At 42.5% G+C, this 17393-nt stretch overlaps 2 protein-coding genes across 5 annotated transcripts; both read left to right on the top strand.

Annotated features, from left to right (window-relative positions):
- Positions 1-2598: 2598 nt before the first annotated feature.
- Positions 2599-7447, top strand: mlc1 (modulator of VRAC current 1). 4 transcript variants are annotated; one of them, XM_026176559.1, is made up of 12 exons: positions 2599-2918; positions 3251-3571; positions 4880-4969; positions 5135-5188; positions 5302-5403; positions 5540-5641; positions 5761-5832; positions 5922-6038; positions 6162-6218; positions 6505-6627; positions 6804-6974; positions 7184-7447. In XM_026176559.1, the coding sequence occupies exons 2-12, from the start codon at positions 3314-3316 to the stop codon at positions 7259-7261; spliced, it is 1224 nt and encodes a 407-aa protein (XP_026032344.1). In that variant the 5' UTR covers positions 2599-2918; positions 3251-3313; the 3' UTR covers positions 7262-7447. The 4 variants fall into 4 exon arrangements, with proteins under 4 accessions (XP_026032344.1, XP_026032343.1, XP_026032347.1 ...); XM_026176558.1 differs by having other exon boundaries at positions 2600-2918; positions 7181-7447; XM_026176562.1 differs by having other exon boundaries at positions 2600-2918; positions 6804-6965.
- A 1899-nt stretch (positions 7448-9346) lies between these two features.
- On the top strand, positions 9347-17386 carry panx2 (pannexin 2). The gene is made up of 6 exons (XM_026176564.1): positions 9347-9438; positions 11435-12119; positions 13297-14411; positions 14685-14820; positions 15048-15233; positions 15460-17386. The coding sequence occupies exons 2-6, from the start codon at positions 11891-11893 to the stop codon at positions 15774-15776; spliced, it is 1983 nt and encodes a 660-aa protein (XP_026032349.1). The 5' UTR covers positions 9347-9438; positions 11435-11890; the 3' UTR covers positions 15777-17386.
- Positions 17387-17393: the final 7 nt, after the last annotated feature.

Genomic DNA, 17393 nt, shown 5'->3' on the forward strand with positions numbered 1-17393 from the left:
ATTACAGCCCTGTCAATACATGAATATCCAGACGTTGTATAAAAATGTCAAATTTTGGCACGCATTGGACACTATGTCAGTTTAATTCTTTAGGTATTAAAGAGCAGAAATTAATTAATTTTACTAAGAGGCCTAAAAATGCTTGTTTTTTCAATATGTATTTTTGAAGAATTAACCACGCATTTACATGGCAAAGGGCCTTTTCTGCCATGTGCATGGAGAGTTTAATTGGCCTCTGGCCCTTTAAAATCTGAGGGGCTGTAACTTTGGTTTCTTTTGGCCAATTAGCATGATTGACACTCCTTTTTGATTGTTTGAGCCAATAGGGTCACAGAAATTATGCCATGTTCACTCACTTCAACCAATCAGAAGTTGCAGGGCCAAAACCCACATGGGACCAAATTTACTGCATTTGGCGCCTGTCCAGTCATGTGTCTGTAGGTGGGTCTAAAATGGAGGTTGTTGACGGAAATAGCCCTGGGGAAGTTGCCACAAAGCTGGAAGGAGGCAGTGATAATACCAATACGTAAACCAGGGAAAGAAGATACGAAACCAGGAAACTACAGACCAATAGCATTAACACCCAACGTCTGCAAAATAATGGAGAGAATGATAAATGAAAGATTAGTGTTCTATGTATGTCTGTGAAGGCTCTCAGTCATCCAGGTCATCGTAGTCAAAGGAGCTTGCAAAGAAAAGCGTCTGGACTTCTTTAAGTTGCTTGAAGACGTTTCACCTCTCATCCGAGAAGCTTCTTCAGTTCTAAGGTCAAATGGTGGAGAGTCCCAGATATAAACCTAGTGGGGGTAACCCCCCACAGAGGGACAAAAGGACCCCTGATGATCCTCTAATCGCCTGAGCCAAGGTGTGAAACTGGGTGTGGGTCCCAATCAGCCAGAGTTTCGGGTGTGTTCATTGTGAAACCTGGCCCCACCTTATCATGCGAATTCCTGAGGTCAGATGGCCCAGGATGTGAGTGGGCGTTAAGGCGTCTGGGGAGGGAACTCAAAACTGGATTATAGATGGCAGAGAGTTGGTGTCGTAAACCCCCGCCTCTGTTCAAAGATGGTCGTTCACAGTGGACATAGATGGATTCTTTCACTCCTCTTTCAAACCATCTGTCCTCTCTGTCCAAAATGTGAACATTGGCATCCTCGAAAGAGTGTCCTTTATCCTTAAGATGCAGATGGACTGCTGAGTCTTGTCCTGTGGAGGTGGCTCTTCTGTGTTGTGCCATGCGCTTGTGAAGTGGCTGTTTGGTCTCTCCAATGTAGAGGTCTGGGCATTCCTCGCTGCACTGTACAGCATACACCACATTGTTAAGTTTGTGTCTTGGCGTTTTGTCTTTCGGGTGAACCATCTATGTCCACTGTGAGTGACTATCTTTGAACAGAGGCGGTGGTTTACGACACCAACTCTCTGCCATCTATAATCCATATAAATTTGAGATCCCTTCCCAGACGCCTTAACGCCCACTCACATCCTGGGCCATCTGACCTCAGGAATTCGCATGATAAGGTGGGGCCAGGTTTCACAATGAACACACCCGAAACTCTGGCTGATTGGGACCCACGCCCAGTTTCCCACCTTGGCTCAGGCGATTAGAGGATCATCAGGGGTCCTTTTGTCCCTCTGTGGGGGGTTACCCCCACTAGGTTTATATCTGGGACTCTCCACCATTTGACCTTAGAACTGAAGAAGCTTCTCGGATGAGAGGTGAAACGTATTCAAGCAACTTAAAGAAGTCCAGACGCTTTTCTTTGCAAGCTCCTTTGACAGTGTTCTATGTAGAAAAGAAAGGATATTTGGCTCAGTAAGGGCAGTTTCAAAATGCTCTCTGAGTGGTCATGGTATTTGCAGTGTGTGTGTGTGTGTGTGTGTGTGTGTGTGTGTGTGTGTGTGTGTGTGTGTGTGTGTGTGTGCGCATGTGTGTTGTGTTTTGGGCAGGGAATGGCAAGGGCTGTGGTGACAGCAGTTGTTAAGGAGTCGCCATGGTTACCACCACCAAGGAACAATGTTGAACTGAGAATGCTTGGCTGTGTTAAAGACTGAAAGGAATCCCGAGGTGCTCACATATGTAGACATTTAAACACGGACACAATTAACACACACCCACAAAATGTTGTTATCCAATTGGATTTAGTCCTTAATGAGTCATTAAGAGATTCTTATATGGAGCAGAAATGATCCATCATCAGATTAGCCGTGTCACACAAGGGACCATGTGATTAGGCCATGGAAATGTCTCTGTCGCCTCTTTTCTAAAGCACTGCTGGGCATCTTAATTTAGTGGGCTGTGAAGTGCAGTGAAACACTAAGTAACACAGAGGGAAGTTGTGAGGGGGGACACAACAGGGGGACGCACTTAACTGTAGGCAAAAAACAACAGTTTGATTCTGCACTTGTGCGAATTTCTACTTGCTATGAATGTGACTTTCTAAATTTCTTATGTGCTCAGTTCTGAAGGCCTATTGTTCAGTTTTGTGAGTGCCTTGATGTGCATGTGTGGCTGCATGGGCAAAAAGGAGGGTAAAGAGGGTGTTTGCCCTTCTAACTCTGCCCCCAGTGCGAGCCCCTTCATCCTCCCCTTGTTGTCATGCACAGCCGCTCTCTCTTTGGCACAAAGTAGGCTGGCAGCACAAGAGCCATGTGTTTTAGCTCCACGCTTTGATGGGTTCAAAAAACTTTTCAGAACTGTTTCTGAGTAACGCCGTGTAACGGGAAAGAAAGAGAGGAAAAGGAAAAGAGGAGGAGAGTGGGGGTGCAAGAGGCTGCAAGTTGCGAGGGAGAGAGATGGGGAGCAGAAGGAGCTTCGAGCAAAGACAAACTGTCTTCTTTGTGGTTATATGATTCCAGTTCTTGAAGGATACATTTCCTGGAAAATAACTGGGAAGACTTTGCGAGACAAACAACAGTAGGTGAGTTCAGACAAGCAAAAAAGAAGCAGTGGAATGTAGAGTAAGTTCTCTTGGCTTGAACCGACAGAAACAAGGGGAGGGGTGTGGGGTGTTTTTGTTACACTGCATGATTAGTAGCCTAATGGCATACTTTCTCTTTATTTAATGTGATTTTAATTGATTTCCCCCTGAAAGCTCCGATCTGAGAGCTCCGATTGCCATCATCACTTTTTACAATTACTGGACCTCTTGTTGAAAGGAACGATCGTAAAGAGAAACATGATGAGAAGACGAAGAGCTTGTCCTTGTTTGGAATGTGATATTGTTTTTTGTTTTTTCATTCTTTCCCACAGGGTGTTTTCTTCACTCCATACTTTTCGCCCTGCTACTGAAGCAAGCCACCAGCCACTTTAACAATGCAGCGCGAAGAGCTGTCGGCCAGAGAGGAGTTCACCTACACCCACATGCCCACTCTGGAGAGAGGAAATGGGACACTGGGACGACGGGGTGACCGGGGAGCTGAGAGAAGGCCAGACCGAGGGGAGCGGGATAGGTCTGAACGGGACAGCTACACAGTGGACGTGAGGGCCAGTGACCTGCAGCTGGCCCAGCCGGAGCCCCTAAAGCACCCCTGCTTCAGCTACAGGGCCTGGCTCTACAGTGTCCTCATAGGGGTGAGAGGAAAGACAGTCAGGGGAAGCAACGAAAGCACACTACAGGATTTTTCTATTTAGTCCATAACACACAGATTTAAAGTTTGGGGTGATTTCTTTTTTTGAGTAGCCCCAATCTTGAAATTTTGAGTGAGAAGTGGCAACAAGAAATCCTGTTTTGTGCTTCCACAAGGAAAGAACACCATGATGGGGTTGTTTCAATAATTAAAATGTTAGCAGATCAATTTTGGGCATGTGTATTGTGTTACACTATTTAGACAAAAATATTGGACCGCCTAAAAGCTCTTTTAGGACATCCCATTCTAAATCTGTAGGCATTTTAAGGACTTTGCCCCGTCTTTAGCAACTATAATACCTTCCACTCTTCTGAGAAGCCTTTTACATAGAAAATCTGGCTGTGGAAATTTTTGCCCATTCATCCAAAAGATCATTTAGGTTGGACACTAATGCTGGAATAGATGACCTGGCTGAAAATCTCCCTTATAGTTCTTCCCAAAGGTGTTCTGTGGGGTTGAGGTAAGGCCAGTCACGCTCTTCCACAGCAAGCTCACCTAGCACAGTCATGCTGGAACATAAAAGGGCCTTTCCCATGAAGTGAGATGCACCTAATTGTCATGGTAAGCATCAAGACTTCTCTGCACTGGAACTGGAAGGGAGCCAAAGCCCAGCCCCATATTATTATTGAGTTCAGTGATTAAGAGATGTGGCCCAATACTCTTGTGCACATAGTGTAAGTGTGAGCAGACACACCCAGCTCAATGCAAGGATCAACGCGGGGAAAGTTTTGCAGTGTGTAAATTGCTGCACATTGGAAGAAGCTGAACTATACAGACACTACCCTAGATAGAAATGAAGTTTGGTTAACTAAAAGTAGTCTCCAATACTTTGTAAAATGAAAAAGATCATGCTGACTACACAAATGTATATGATAAAATCTAATATATACTTGTAAACGCTACATGCCAGAAAATTGTTGCTCAAACTAAAACCAAATTGTGTTTATTGCAAAAAAAAGTACCCACTTTGTCGCAGATCATACTAGAAGCATACCTATGTATTTCTGGTAAATTGCAGGTATATCAGTTGTGATTATTTAGTGTTTATCAGTCAGACACCTGCCCACCGGACGCAAGAGTCTTGGTGGGGCTGTTGCACCAGGCAGGATTATGCAGTTGGCTTAGTTACTTCTCAAATGGCTCGTGTGTATGAGAGAGGAATTCTTGCACAGTTTTACCTGCTGAATGCATTTATGACCCTTTTAATTGTGTATACATGGCTGTATGTGTGTGTGCGTCGGTGTGTCCTCAGGGCTGTCTGCTCATCACATCTGGTTTCTCTCTGTACTTGGGAAATGTGTTTCCTGTTGCCATGGACTACCTGCGCTGTGCTGCGGGCTCTGTAAGTGACCATCACAGTTACTTTAATCACATGCTGATATTGCTTTGAAAGCTAGCATACCTTGCTGCATCTTTCACACTCTTTATACAGGAGTCATGTCAAAAATGGCAGTAATGGTCTTCATAGATAAATACAGCAGCTCCTTTTTGTTGGTATTCTTCACAGGGCATCCCTGCAGCAATAGCTAGTTTTGCTATTGCCAAGAACAGACACGTTGCAGTGAGTAAACAATGAACTCATCAAAGGCTAAACAGATAATTATGTCTTAATGGTTTTTAATTGAAGCTTTTACCGAAGCACGATACTAATTAGACTCTCATGTTTCCTTTAAGGTGTCAGATTTTCAAGTGGTCTATGTGTCAACATTTGCTGTGACGACCACATGCCTGGTTTGGTTTGGTTGTAAGCTGGTCTTGAACCCCTCAGCTGTCAATGTAAATCCATCTGAATCGAAAACGTCCTTTTGGATGCACAAACACAAACATTTTGAGTTATTCTTTTATATTTTGTTTTCTCTTTTAGCAGTTGCGTCTCTGTTCTCGCCCCCTAACATGTTCTGTCTGTTCTCAGATTAACTTCAACCTTATCCTGATGATCTTGTTGGAGGTGTTGATGGCCAGCACTGTCATCCTGTCAGCCCGCTCTGCAGAGGACTGCTGCTGCCACAGGAAGGTGTGTGAGTGTATGCATGTCTACATGAGCTTTTTTTTTGTTTTTTGTTTATTTGTTTGTTTTTGTTCCCTTTCATTCTTTCATCCTAAACAATTTTCATTTTTCTATCCATCCTCCAGTCGGGGTCATACGACAGGCCTGTGATTATCAAACCTGCAGTCTTCCCCACTCGGCTCCTTAAAGCATATTCTGTGAGTAAACTTGCATATAAATAAGTATAACTATATAACCTATATATGTATATGTTTTTCTTTTAATCCATAACTGATGTCTGCAACAGGTAATTGAAGTGATTGTAGGAATCTCGGCTGTATTTGGAGGCATTATTGCGCTCAACATGGACGCTTTGTTGCCTGGTCCCTACTTGTCTGTTACATTTTTCTGGATCCTTGTGGCTGTAAGTTGGCTTAATAAAGCTTACTGTTTTTTAAGGCACTTGTGGCCACTCAGAATGATAAGGTATGTTTAAAATGACTGACGAGCAACTCAATCGCATAACATTACCTGTTATTATTTGCAGTGTTTCCCCAGTGCTATTGCCAGTCATGTTGTGTCAGAATACCCTAACAAATGCCTGGTGAGTACAATAATCTGATATCTGCAGGATCTGTGAGATTAGTACAGTGTAAAGCTGTTATACCATGGAGTTGGTTTTAAACTTGAAATTCATATACTTCAGTGTTTTATGACTTTGTTTTCAATCTAAACTTTTTCCTCCTGCTATTTGCAATCACGTGGGTGCAAAATGTCATTGGAGCAGGTATAATTTCATCTAAATACCACATCTATTTCTTCTTTCTACTGGCTTTTTGTGTTCTTTTTTCCGCCTTTCTTCTTTCTGCTCTCAACCCTGTATCTCTCAGGTGGAGGTGTTGATTGCCATCAGCAGCGTGACGTCTCCTCTGCTCTTTTCAGCCTCTGGCTTCCTCTCTTGCAGTGTGATCAGCTTTATTGAAATATTCCTGCATGATGTGCCTACAGCCAAAGTGAGGCTAAAGTGAAGTGAAAATATATGGTTGTGTTTGTATTTTCAAGAGTTATCCACTTAGCTCTGGTGTCATTAAAAACAAAAATACAGGAGCTGGGGAAGTAAATCATGAGAAATTACTTTTAAAACTACACCAATTTCACATATATGTGCTTGTCTCTCTTTGTATCCCAGCAATCCTATGACATATTGCTGCTGATTCTGATGGTGCTGCTGCTGGTGCAGGCAATTCTTACTTCAGCCACTGTGGTGCACTGTGCCACCTACAAAAGTCAGCTTCGCATGGGAGCTCCAGAGTGTGATGACAACATTCAGACCCAGATGCATTACTGTGAGGTATGCCAGGTAAACACACCCATATGTGCAAATCCTGCTCTTGTCTATATCACTACTTACAACAACAGACATTTACTGATGAGTATAGCATCAAGGTATACCACATGTAAATGCATATGTATCAATTAATGAACTACATGCAAAAATAGCACAGTACCACTCATGCTCAACACCTGATTCCTCTGAATATTTTCTTTCCTTTTCATCCTCCACAGCAGCAAACATCAAATGGAGCATTGCAGGATTTTGACAAAGACAGAGCTTGGAAGGCAGTTGTGGTCCAAATGGCTCAATGAAGAGAACATCCAGGAATTTGGAGAGACCTGGTGATAGAAGAAGGGTAAAACAAGCGCTATAAGCTGCAAATACAAGAGTATAATCAGAAGACAGAGAATATTAGAGCAAGAGGGAAAAGCAGTATTGGAAAGACACGGAAAACTGGAGACTGGAATAAAGAACAAAATACACAAAAATGAAGCAAAGATAGGAGAAAAAAAATTGAAACGGTGTACTTTGTTTTGCTTTTGTTAGTGTTTTTTTCTTACATAGATAATGCTTTTATGTGTGTTTTCCATATTGGTACCACTGTGGTATTTTTTGTGGTCAGGAGATTTAATGTATTTTTACACTGTATGCTAGTTGCACTGAAAATATGCGAGTCAATGACAAGTAATAGAAAATATCCCAAGCACAAAATTGAAACAGTTCTTTATATATCCTAATTTGAAACAGTTTTCTGCCCGTTCACATGTTGGTGACTAATGGAAGATGCAACAAATGCAAAAACTAATGAAGTGTATTTAAATCCATGGCAAAGTCTAACTCAGTAGCCAGGTTCCTTGTGTGGTAGTTTTTACAGGAGAACTGCTTTAATATAGCCGATGTGCAGCAGTATCAACTGATGTAAATGATACTAACTGAAAGTATGCCTTGTGCAAAATAAAATGCCATCAGCACTAAGTATGTCAAGAGTAAATTTGTGTACGTGTTGAATGTTTTTTATGAATGGGAAATGGGTTTTTTCTGTGCTGGGAAAACCAAGAACAAGAAAAAAGTCTTCATCTGAAAATAACTTTCATGGAAATGTTGTTCAGATATTATCTTATAATTTGATACCAAGCTGTGAGGTGGAATTTATGTGTGTATCGGTTTAATTGCAATAACTTCAGCACCCCTGTGTTTGCATTTGGACATGAAAATTGCCTTCTCATATTGTTATATTTATTAACTTCATTTCCTTCCTTTATCAATTTTCCCGCATCCCTCTGCTCCTGTGTCTGTCTCTGAGCTAGACACCTCACATCTCTTACTCATATTAAAACTATAAAGGAGGAGGAAATGGGGTGGTCACTATAACGATGTCTGGTCAGTTTTGGCTTGTCAAATATGAATATAATTCTCATCACATCAGGTCATTATTATTATAATAATTATTATTATTACTTAAACCGCCACAACAAGACGCTTTATCATACTGCAACATGACCAAGAAGAGAGTGAGAGATGGCAGACGGTGAGGTAAGGATACCCTAACCGGTGGAAACCGGCTTGAGTTAAAAGTGTCTGAGACAAAGAAGAGAGAGCATCGATGAAACTGTCCCTGTACAGGAGTGTTGTGCTCTGCAGCAGAAAGTTCATCCGTGACATTCAGCGTGATCAAAAGCAATATATTTCAGTGCACTAAGCATTTTGTGTCGTTTTCCTTTAAGTACTTCTTGAAATTATGGCCTACATAATTTAGTAATAGATGACTAGTTGATGTCCAAAAAAAGCAAAAATGCTCGCCACACCCAGTGAGTTTGAATGACAGACATCTTTCCCATTCCCTGTTTGCGTGTCTCTGTGGCAGTCCCACAGTCACAGATGATGGGCAGGTGGGATAAACCAATATCAGTGGGAAACAAAAGCCTGTCAGTGCCTTGTGGTTTGGTTGTAGACTAAGCTAATGTGGGCTTTGAGTAGACTAATAGCCGGTGTTTGTTTCACTTAGCCTATACTAAAGGCTTCAGTGACAAGTCTTAGCCTTTAAATATAGTAATACTAATAACATTTCGAAGGACTGCTTATTTATATTTAATAGAAGGTTATCTTTTAGAGCCTGTCATATCCAAGAATCCTAAAATCCATAGAGCTGTGTCTATAAGAGGCAGTTTCACAGGTAAACCTTTCAAAATAAATATAATCCGGATATGGATTGGGATATGTTTTTAGCATCTTAGCTCGCCTTTCTGTCTGAAATGCGCACTTAATCCTGCGATTCAAAGAGAGGGGATGTGTTGAACTACAGAATCTTAATGTGTTTCTCATCTCTTGTTTCTGAGGAAGAAGCAGGGCGGGGAGGGGAGGGAAGAGGAGAGGGTTGGAGCTGGGGGGGGAAAGGCGGAACAAACCGGTGTGCCTCGGATACATGCTGTAGCTGCTCGCCCGCACTGCAGATTAACTCTTACCGTGCCGGGAGATGCAACGAGAGACGGTGAGTGAATTTTGTTTTTGTTTGTTTGTTTGTTTTTCCTGAAAGCTTGCACATTGTTCCGTTTTTTGCACCAGAGCAAGAAATGTAGCGGTGGTTCATCTGGTGCGGACAGGTACACAGTTCATACAGGTATTCAGCATCCTGAGCATCTCCTCTTCTGTCTCTCTCACACACGGAGCAGCTCACACACTCACACATACTTTCGCTTCCTCTGACACACACAATCGCTACACTTGATGTTGTTTAGCGGCTCGTCTCTGGCTGGCTATTCGGGAACTATCCACCGCGCGGGTGCTGAAAGGGGTCGTCATTTGCAGGCAGCTGCAATTCACTGCAATGCCATGTCTGTGGTGAAAGTGTCCTCCTGGTTTTTCTAGTGTCTTGGAACTGATAGTCAAGAAACAGCACTTAAAAGCGTCCTAGCAGAACACCGACTAAGGGCATGGTGATCTTCTCAACCCAAATAAATCTTCCTGCAGGTGTTTCCGTCAGAGACTGACACAACTGAGGAAATCGTAAGGGTGATGACATCGTCTCCTGTGCACTGTTTAGGGCATATAGAGAACGTTGTCTAAACTCTGTTCACTGGACTGTTATCTGATCACATTTGTGAGAAGACATCACATCAGTCCTGAAAGTTCTTCCTTCCTCAGCTATCATTAATTAATAATGGATGAATGGAGCTTCTCTCCTTCAGCTCTTGTCCCGGAGCCTGGCTCTGTGTCTTTGTAGCTGACTGAACTGGCCAAACTCTAGCTGGATGTTGTAGTAGCCAAGAAATCTGGGATTCCCTCTCTAAACACTGGTAGCATTGCCCAACTGAGGAGTATAATCTGTCTGACTGGACCAGTGCCAGTGGCTCGCAGACGGCAGTGCAGCTTCCAGCTGAGCTCCCGAAATGGGTGTTCTACCCCTTTAAATTTAAATTATGCAAACTTTACTTCTTCTCTGATCTTCCATGAGATAGTCTTTGAGGGTAAAAATAAATCTTGACTGTCATGAGGCAGTTGAGAAAATAGTTTAAAGTAAATGTTTCATACCTCACGAGAGACATCTTCTTCTCTATTTCAGATATAGAACCAGTGATCTCAGCATTAACCTGTGCAACCTTGAATATTATACTCTGCTGTAATTTCAAAAGAATCATCTTCTTGTGATCCTTCTCACTGCTAAGCATGTGCTTTAAAGCTGGCAGCTAATTGTCCCTTTTACCCACGAAACCACATTCTCAAGGTTGTCCTCATCAAGATATTAGGTTACATTTTGAGCCTCAAATTGAGCGCTTTAAAAAAAGATTTCATATATGAAGGGAAAATGCAGGAGCAAGTGGGATTGTTGATGGAAAGTGGTGATGTATTCAAACTCCGCATGAAGGGAATTTGTAAGAGCTTCCTGTGAAATGACCAAGCAAGTTTAAAGCATTTCCATAGTTACAGCCCTGACCATGCATGCATTCAATCTCAAATAGCCACTCTCAGATGCACACGATAAGCCACACATGATAACCCCCTGATGTCACTGACAAGTGTCGGGGTTCATCTGACATCCTTGTGTGAACATGTTGTTCCAGATAGTCCAGAGAGGAGCGGGGTGAAATTTGAAACAGAGTCAGTCCCCAAGATATCAGGCCTTTAATGTATTAACACAAATAGACGCTTCATCAAAGTATGCTTTAAACAGTTTAAAATTAAAATAGTCCTCCGAGTATAAACTTGCCCTTTAGTGTCCTTGCTTGATCAAAGACAAAAATCCTCCTCACACTTCACTGGTCAGAGAGGGAGGATTAGAAATCCCTGGCCACATGACTGCATTAAAGAGGACGATGGATGGGAACAGAGAGCCTTCTGGAAGAAGGTGTGAAGCAGTATCAATCAGACTGTTGCTCTTTTAAATTACGCTAATATGCTATTGTACATTCAATGACAACTTGCACCTCGGTGTACCTTTATAGAAATGAACACACTACACTGCCCTTAACTTGTTGTCTGTCTTTCAGGAAAGGACTGGTCACTGATTCTCCTTTCCCAAGCTCATGTAACAACTCTCCCTGGGGTTTGCAAGAACACATCCCCAAACTCAGCTCATTTCTCAACCTGCAGCACAGGGTCTGCAGACTGAGGCCAGACGCTGTAGAGACACACAAACATGGGGATGCACAACGGAGAGGCTGAGTGAGCAGTGCACATTATGTCTGTTTGTCTGCAACAGAAGAGCTGCATGAAACGGTAGAAGAGTCTGAGACCTGAAGAACACAGGCCACACAGTATGACCCACTACTTTTCCACACAAGGTGACAGGGGCTGAAGCTGGCCACACATTCCTGCGCACGTGTGGCACGTGTGGCACGTGTGGCTTCTAGCATTGTTTTGACGAGTATCTAACTTCATCAGGGAGTGTCTAGTCTCCCCTCTTGCCCAGAGGGGGGTTGTGGTGTGCATTATTTTTGTTCCGGATGCAGAACATCCTCGATCAAAACTTGGACATGGCTACAGCTCTACTTGCAGGCGAGAAGCTGAAGGAGCTGATCTTGCCGGGTTCCTCTCAGGATGAGAAGGGCGGGGCACTGGCTGGCCTCATGGTGCAAATCAAACTGGAGCTTCCTTTTGATCGCGTTGTTACTATAGGGACGGTCATCATCCCCATCCTGCTAGTCACCCTGGTCTTCACAAGGAACTTTGCAGGTGAGCTGCTAGAGGGGGGTTCATTGCTAAAGCCACACCTGCAGCTGTTTGCCCTCTGACCACTTTTGATCAGAGAAAGGTTTTGGCTGCATACATACAGTAGTAAGAAGTGTAAGCTGGAAACAAGGCATAAAAGAGAAGGGAGCAGTATGGTGCAGAGCAAAAAAGAAAAGCTGAAATACTAGATGCCAGAGAGAGAAGAAAACAGATTGGAGAACTGAGGGAGTGAAAGTGATTACAGATTTAGGAGACAAGGGTGGGTTTGGGTAGAAGACAGAGTGAAAACCCAGAGAGGAATGTCGGTTCATTGCTGAGTCAGGCTCTGTGTAGCATGTAACCAGCTGGGACTATGTGTTTAAACAGCAAGTCAGTGGATGTGCAGAAGAGTTTATTATTTTTGAGGAAACTCAGCACAAAGATGGTGCCTAGCATTCTGTGAATGAAACAAGTGTTGTCATTGCACACATTATCCTTATCCCTAATAACAATAGAATGCATGTTTATTTAAAAGAGAAAATCTAATAACCACTGATAATAACAGAGGTGACAGTGCTTAGTTTGAAAGATTAAATGGAACTGGTGATCCCTCAAACCTTTTAGTCTTGTACATAATGGACAGTGAAGTGATCTGGGTGTTCTCATTTCCTCTGTGAGAGCCTGAAAGGTGCTTCTTTCGTTTCAAAATGTGGCTTGAGTATGATCAGAGACACACAATGCTTTGTGTTGAATGGGTTCTAAAAGATGAGATGAGAGTACTGATTAAAAATGAATGATGAGAAAGGTGCAAGATATTTCCTAGAGAATGTAATGAATCACTGAAACATGTGTCTACTGATTCACAAGTCATAGGTTTAGCTTGAAGAAGAGCTATTATTTTAACTGTTTGTAAGGATCTGCAGTGTTTTGCAGAGCCATGTTATGGTTCAGTTTTGACTCCTGTTACTGAATGTTGCACATGCATCCATTTCCAGATATCACTTTTAAATAAGTAGCATAAATATCATTGTTACTTAGAGCTGATGTTATTAAAAGTATTTCTGCCTGATCTTACATGTCATTTACTTACTAACATGTTGTTACTAACAGAAATAAGGAGAACAGTTTGCAGCACAATCTATTATGAGATGTAATTTAAAGAAAAGTTTGGACTGATTCTTTATACTTGTACTTTTCTCAGAGGAGTCCATATACTGTTACACACCACACAACTTCACTCGAGACCAGGCACTGTATGCAAGAGGCTACTGCTGGACAGAGCTTCGTGATGCTAAACCTGGTATGGAGCCAGCTGAGTGGCCTTCGCTATTTGAGCACAAGTTCCTCCCCTATGCTCTGCTGGCCTTTGCGGGAATCATGTACATTCCTGCTTTGGGCTGGGAGTTCCTCGCCTCTACAAGGCTCACTTCAGAGCTCAATTTCCTGCTTCAAGAGATTGATAACTGCTATCATCGAGCTGCTGAGGGCCGGGCCCCAAAGATCGAGAAGCAGATCCAGTCCAAAGGGCCGGGCATAACTGAGCGGGAGAGGAGGGAGATCATAGAGAATGCAGAGAAAGAGAAGAGCCCTGAGCAGAACCTCTTTGAGAAATATTTGGAGAGACGAGGCCAAAGCAACTTTTTGGCCAAGATTTACCTGGCTCGCCATCTTTCTATTATCTGCCTCAGTTCAATACCCATTTCCTACCTGAGCACCTACTATGCCCGCCAAAGGCAAAATGAGTTCACCTGTGCACTAGGTGAGCACCCAGACATTAGCAGCTATCCAGAGCTGAAGCTCAGGGTCAACTGTAAGCTACCTGCTGTGCAGCTGCAGCGCATCATGGCAGCAGTAGATATTGCTCTACTCTGCACCATGAACCTCATCATTCTGGTTAATTTGCTGCATCTTTTTGTGGTACGCAAGTCCAACTTTGTATTCGACAAACTCCATAAGGTTGGAATTAAAACGCGGCGACGCTGGCAGAAGTCTCAGTTCTGCGATATCAACATCCTGGCCATGTTCTGCAATGAGAACAGGGATCACATTAAGTCGCTCAACCGACTGGACTTCATCACCAATGAGAGTGACCTCATGTACGACAATGTAGTCAGGCAGCTGCTGGCTGCACTTGCACAGTCCAACCATGATGCCACACCCACTGTGAGGGAATCTGGGATCCAAACAATTGATCCCAATATGGATCCTTCTGACCTCGGGGTTCGAGAGATGGGTGGTGAGCCACTGGTCGTCAAACGACCTCGTAAGAAGATTAAATGGATCCCATCCTCAAATCCTCTTCCTCAACCATTTAAGGTAAGGAAACATGTTTCTGAATGCAAAATGTACTATCCTCTAGAAGCAGATTGACCCTTACTTTAAATATTGACTCAGTGGAGCGCACATACTCTAGGCCATAATCCTTCAAATGGTGTAATAGTAACTCTTGATAAGGGCCTTTTTCACTGAAGAGGCATAAGAAGCAGCTTTCTTTTAGGACTTACAATATATGCAAAATAGTAAGAAGACTTCATCTGTTGCTGTTGAAGACTTGAACTGACCTCTTTTTATTTTCTGTCCAATGTGAAGGAACCTCTCACCCTGACACGGCTGGAAAATAACACAAAGCAGGAAAAACCCAAACCTCTCAGACGAAAAATAGTGGCAGACAGCATTATTGCACCTATTTTGGATAACAAGAGCACACAGCATCCTTCAACAAAAGGTATCGGGTAGTTTGAATATGTAGTAAGAAAGACATTTTAAAGCTTTTATAATTAGTTTAAATAAGTTAGGCGCACTATCCGACCAGTATGAAACATATGTTCCTATGTATCTAGTATTATGTAGGCGAATTCTGTGACCATAAAATGAACTGAGACAGTTTAAACAACACTCTTGATGGGTGGTCTCCCCATCTGCTCTAATGATCTACTTATTTTCTGATTGTAGATGTAAGTGGAATGGAGAAAAAGCATACACGCAACTTCTCTTTGGATGTCCACCCGTATATGTTGACAACTCGCAAGCCCAAGGTGGAGACCACAACCACAGAACCTCTACCCTCAGAGCACAACATGGATACAGTGTACCTTGAAGGCACACACACTGTGGTTCATGTGTCCAGTGCAATTACAGGTAGCTCTCATTGTGCTTATGCCTGAGACAGAGATATCATTTCATTTGGATGTGCCTTTCATAGTGCATTTCTACAGCAGGACAGTGGGCATAGCTATTTACAACATACACATTCTACTTGCATACGATGCTTGTGCTGCATGGCCAATCACCTTTGGCCAGCTAATATTTTTACTTTCTTTCTCTTTAGCTCCCATTTTTATTCTGTATATTTATTTGATTACAGAGAATAAGATTCGCTCTCCAGAATCAACCAACGCTGCCTTCTCTGCAGGGACCCTGTCCACCACTACATATGTAAATGGAGTTAGCCCCAACCCTCCCTCCAGTGAAGATGCGCTCAGTCCCAAGTCCTCACCTCAACAACTGGGGCCTTCCACTCAGAAGGAAAATGCTGAGTCTCAACCACCTCCACTAACAAGAGCACCCACACACCAGCTACTGAGTATGCATCGTACTCTCTTTGAGGAAGAAGAGGATGAAAGCGGGAGGGACAGGCTGGCAGAGAGGCCTGGGGAGCTCATCGCTGCAGGAGAATGTTGAGGAAGAGGAGAAGAAGAAGAGGAACCGTGACTGAGATTATTTTCCCTGACACTGCACTCTACACACATAACCTCCATGCGAGTCACCTTCTATCAGCTGCCACCTCTGATCTTTCAATTAACTTCTGTACTTCCAGGATTGTTGGAGCAGAAATGGAATAGATGTGACTTGGGAAGACTCTTGTGGCAAAGCTGAGCTTTCAGAAAGGATAAACTGAGAGATATATGTTTCGTTACCTGTGTTGACCAGCTTATTACTGTAGGAAATGATGTCACACTCATGTCTCAGGATGACTGTGTATAGCTAATCACCCACCAATGAAACCAGCAGTGACATAATTCAACAGGGTGCTACAGTGCAGGGTCACACAGTTATATTGAAAAAGTATATAGACAGGGTAAAGAGCGAGGAGTGACTTTCCTAATAATAATTTTAAAAAAGGCAGACACTTTAGAAATGCAAATCTGCAACATCAAACAAAATGTATTTTAATCACATGATAACGCTTAGTCCCTTTATCCCACTAGCCAAGTAGAAAGGTAGCTCATGCAATACAGTTGTTGAGATCTGCACAATTAATATGCAAAAGATCACAGTATAATTGTGGCAATAATGTATGCGCTTAGAACATCTTATTCCACACGCTGTACATGTATAGACACTGTATATGACTCACTGCTTGTGGGGTGTTTAAATATGACATGTTTCATGGCTAATTACTGCCATTTCACAATTGCATAAGAACACGATTCTTAACTATACTTGGACGCCATTTGAAAGTACAGCAGACAGCAGACTCCCCATTGAAAGCGTGACTTTGTAAAACAAAGTAGAACTGTAATACTGCTTAGTGAAACTAATGCCAGATATGTTTTGATGCTGTAAAAAAGGCAGTTACCGTGATGTGTTCTTTTTGAAGACTTTAATAGCAGCTCTGAGATGACGGGAGCTGGACTCACTGGTAAAATATGACCTTTTGTGTTCTGTTGGCTTCTTGAGGAAGTGTCTAATGCGAAGTGAATATATAGATGAGCAGGATAAGGGTTTTATAAGAATGACTAAGGTTTTCATTATCTGCTATAAACACACAGACTATTTTTTTTTTTGCATTTCTTGCAGCTGCATACATTAGGGTACAGACTAGAATAAAGGAACTGCCTGCACTGACTCAGAAACCAACAGGACATCAACTGTAGAAGACATTAGTCTCATTTTCAGGGCCTACCTAAAGAATGGGTAGACCTATGCATACCTTTTTTTCTGGGGCATTAAAATTAAATGAAATCTTTTGTCTTGGTGATTCTTCATCTCCATAGGCTAGCTCAAAATCCCCTTGTTAGAGACTACTTAAGCACACTAAATGCATCCAAAAGCACTTTAGGACGAGTAGTACTAGTGTGTGAGAGCACATTGTATCAGAGCTCTGCTTTAATATGATTTTACTGTGTTGATTTACACATTAGGACTGTTGCCCTGTGAAAACCTTTAGCAGTCCTAATGCGAGTAATCACATGGATAATATGGCTTTGGTTGTAACGTGTGAAATGTTCATAAAAAAGGATTAAAAGCGTTATCTTTATAATTAAATCCCCCAAAATGCGTCTCAACAATCAATGA

The sequence above is a fragment of the Astatotilapia calliptera genome, chromosome 7 (genome assembly GCF_900246225.1).
Source record: "Astatotilapia calliptera chromosome 7, fAstCal1.2, whole genome shotgun sequence".
NCBI lineage: Eukaryota > Metazoa > Chordata > Actinopteri > Cichliformes > Cichlidae > Astatotilapia > Astatotilapia calliptera.

Excerpts from the sequence above, each read along its gene's own strand:
- mlc1 (XM_026176558.1), top strand. The coding sequence starts at position 3,314 with ATGCAGCGCGAAGAGCTGTCGGCCAGAGAGGAGTTCACCTACACCCAC. Across the intron at positions 6,039-6,161 it reads TTTTCTGGATCCTTGTGGCT|TGTTTCCCCAGTGCTATTGC; the intron begins GTAAGTTGGCTT and ends TATTATTTGCAG. Across the intron at positions 6,628-6,803 it reads ATGATGTGCCTACAGCCAAA|CAATCCTATGACATATTGCT; the intron begins GTGAGGCTAAAG and ends TTTGTATCCCAG.
- panx2 (XM_026176564.1), top strand. The coding sequence starts at position 11,891 with ATGCAGAACATCCTCGATCAAAACTTGGACATGGCTACAGCTCTACTT. Across the intron at positions 14,821-15,047 it reads ACAGCATCCTTCAACAAAAG|ATGTAAGTGGAATGGAGAAA; the intron begins GTATCGGGTAGT and ends TTCTGATTGTAG. Across the intron at positions 15,234-15,459 it reads TGTGTCCAGTGCAATTACAG|AGAATAAGATTCGCTCTCCA; the intron begins GTAGCTCTCATT and ends ATTTGATTACAG.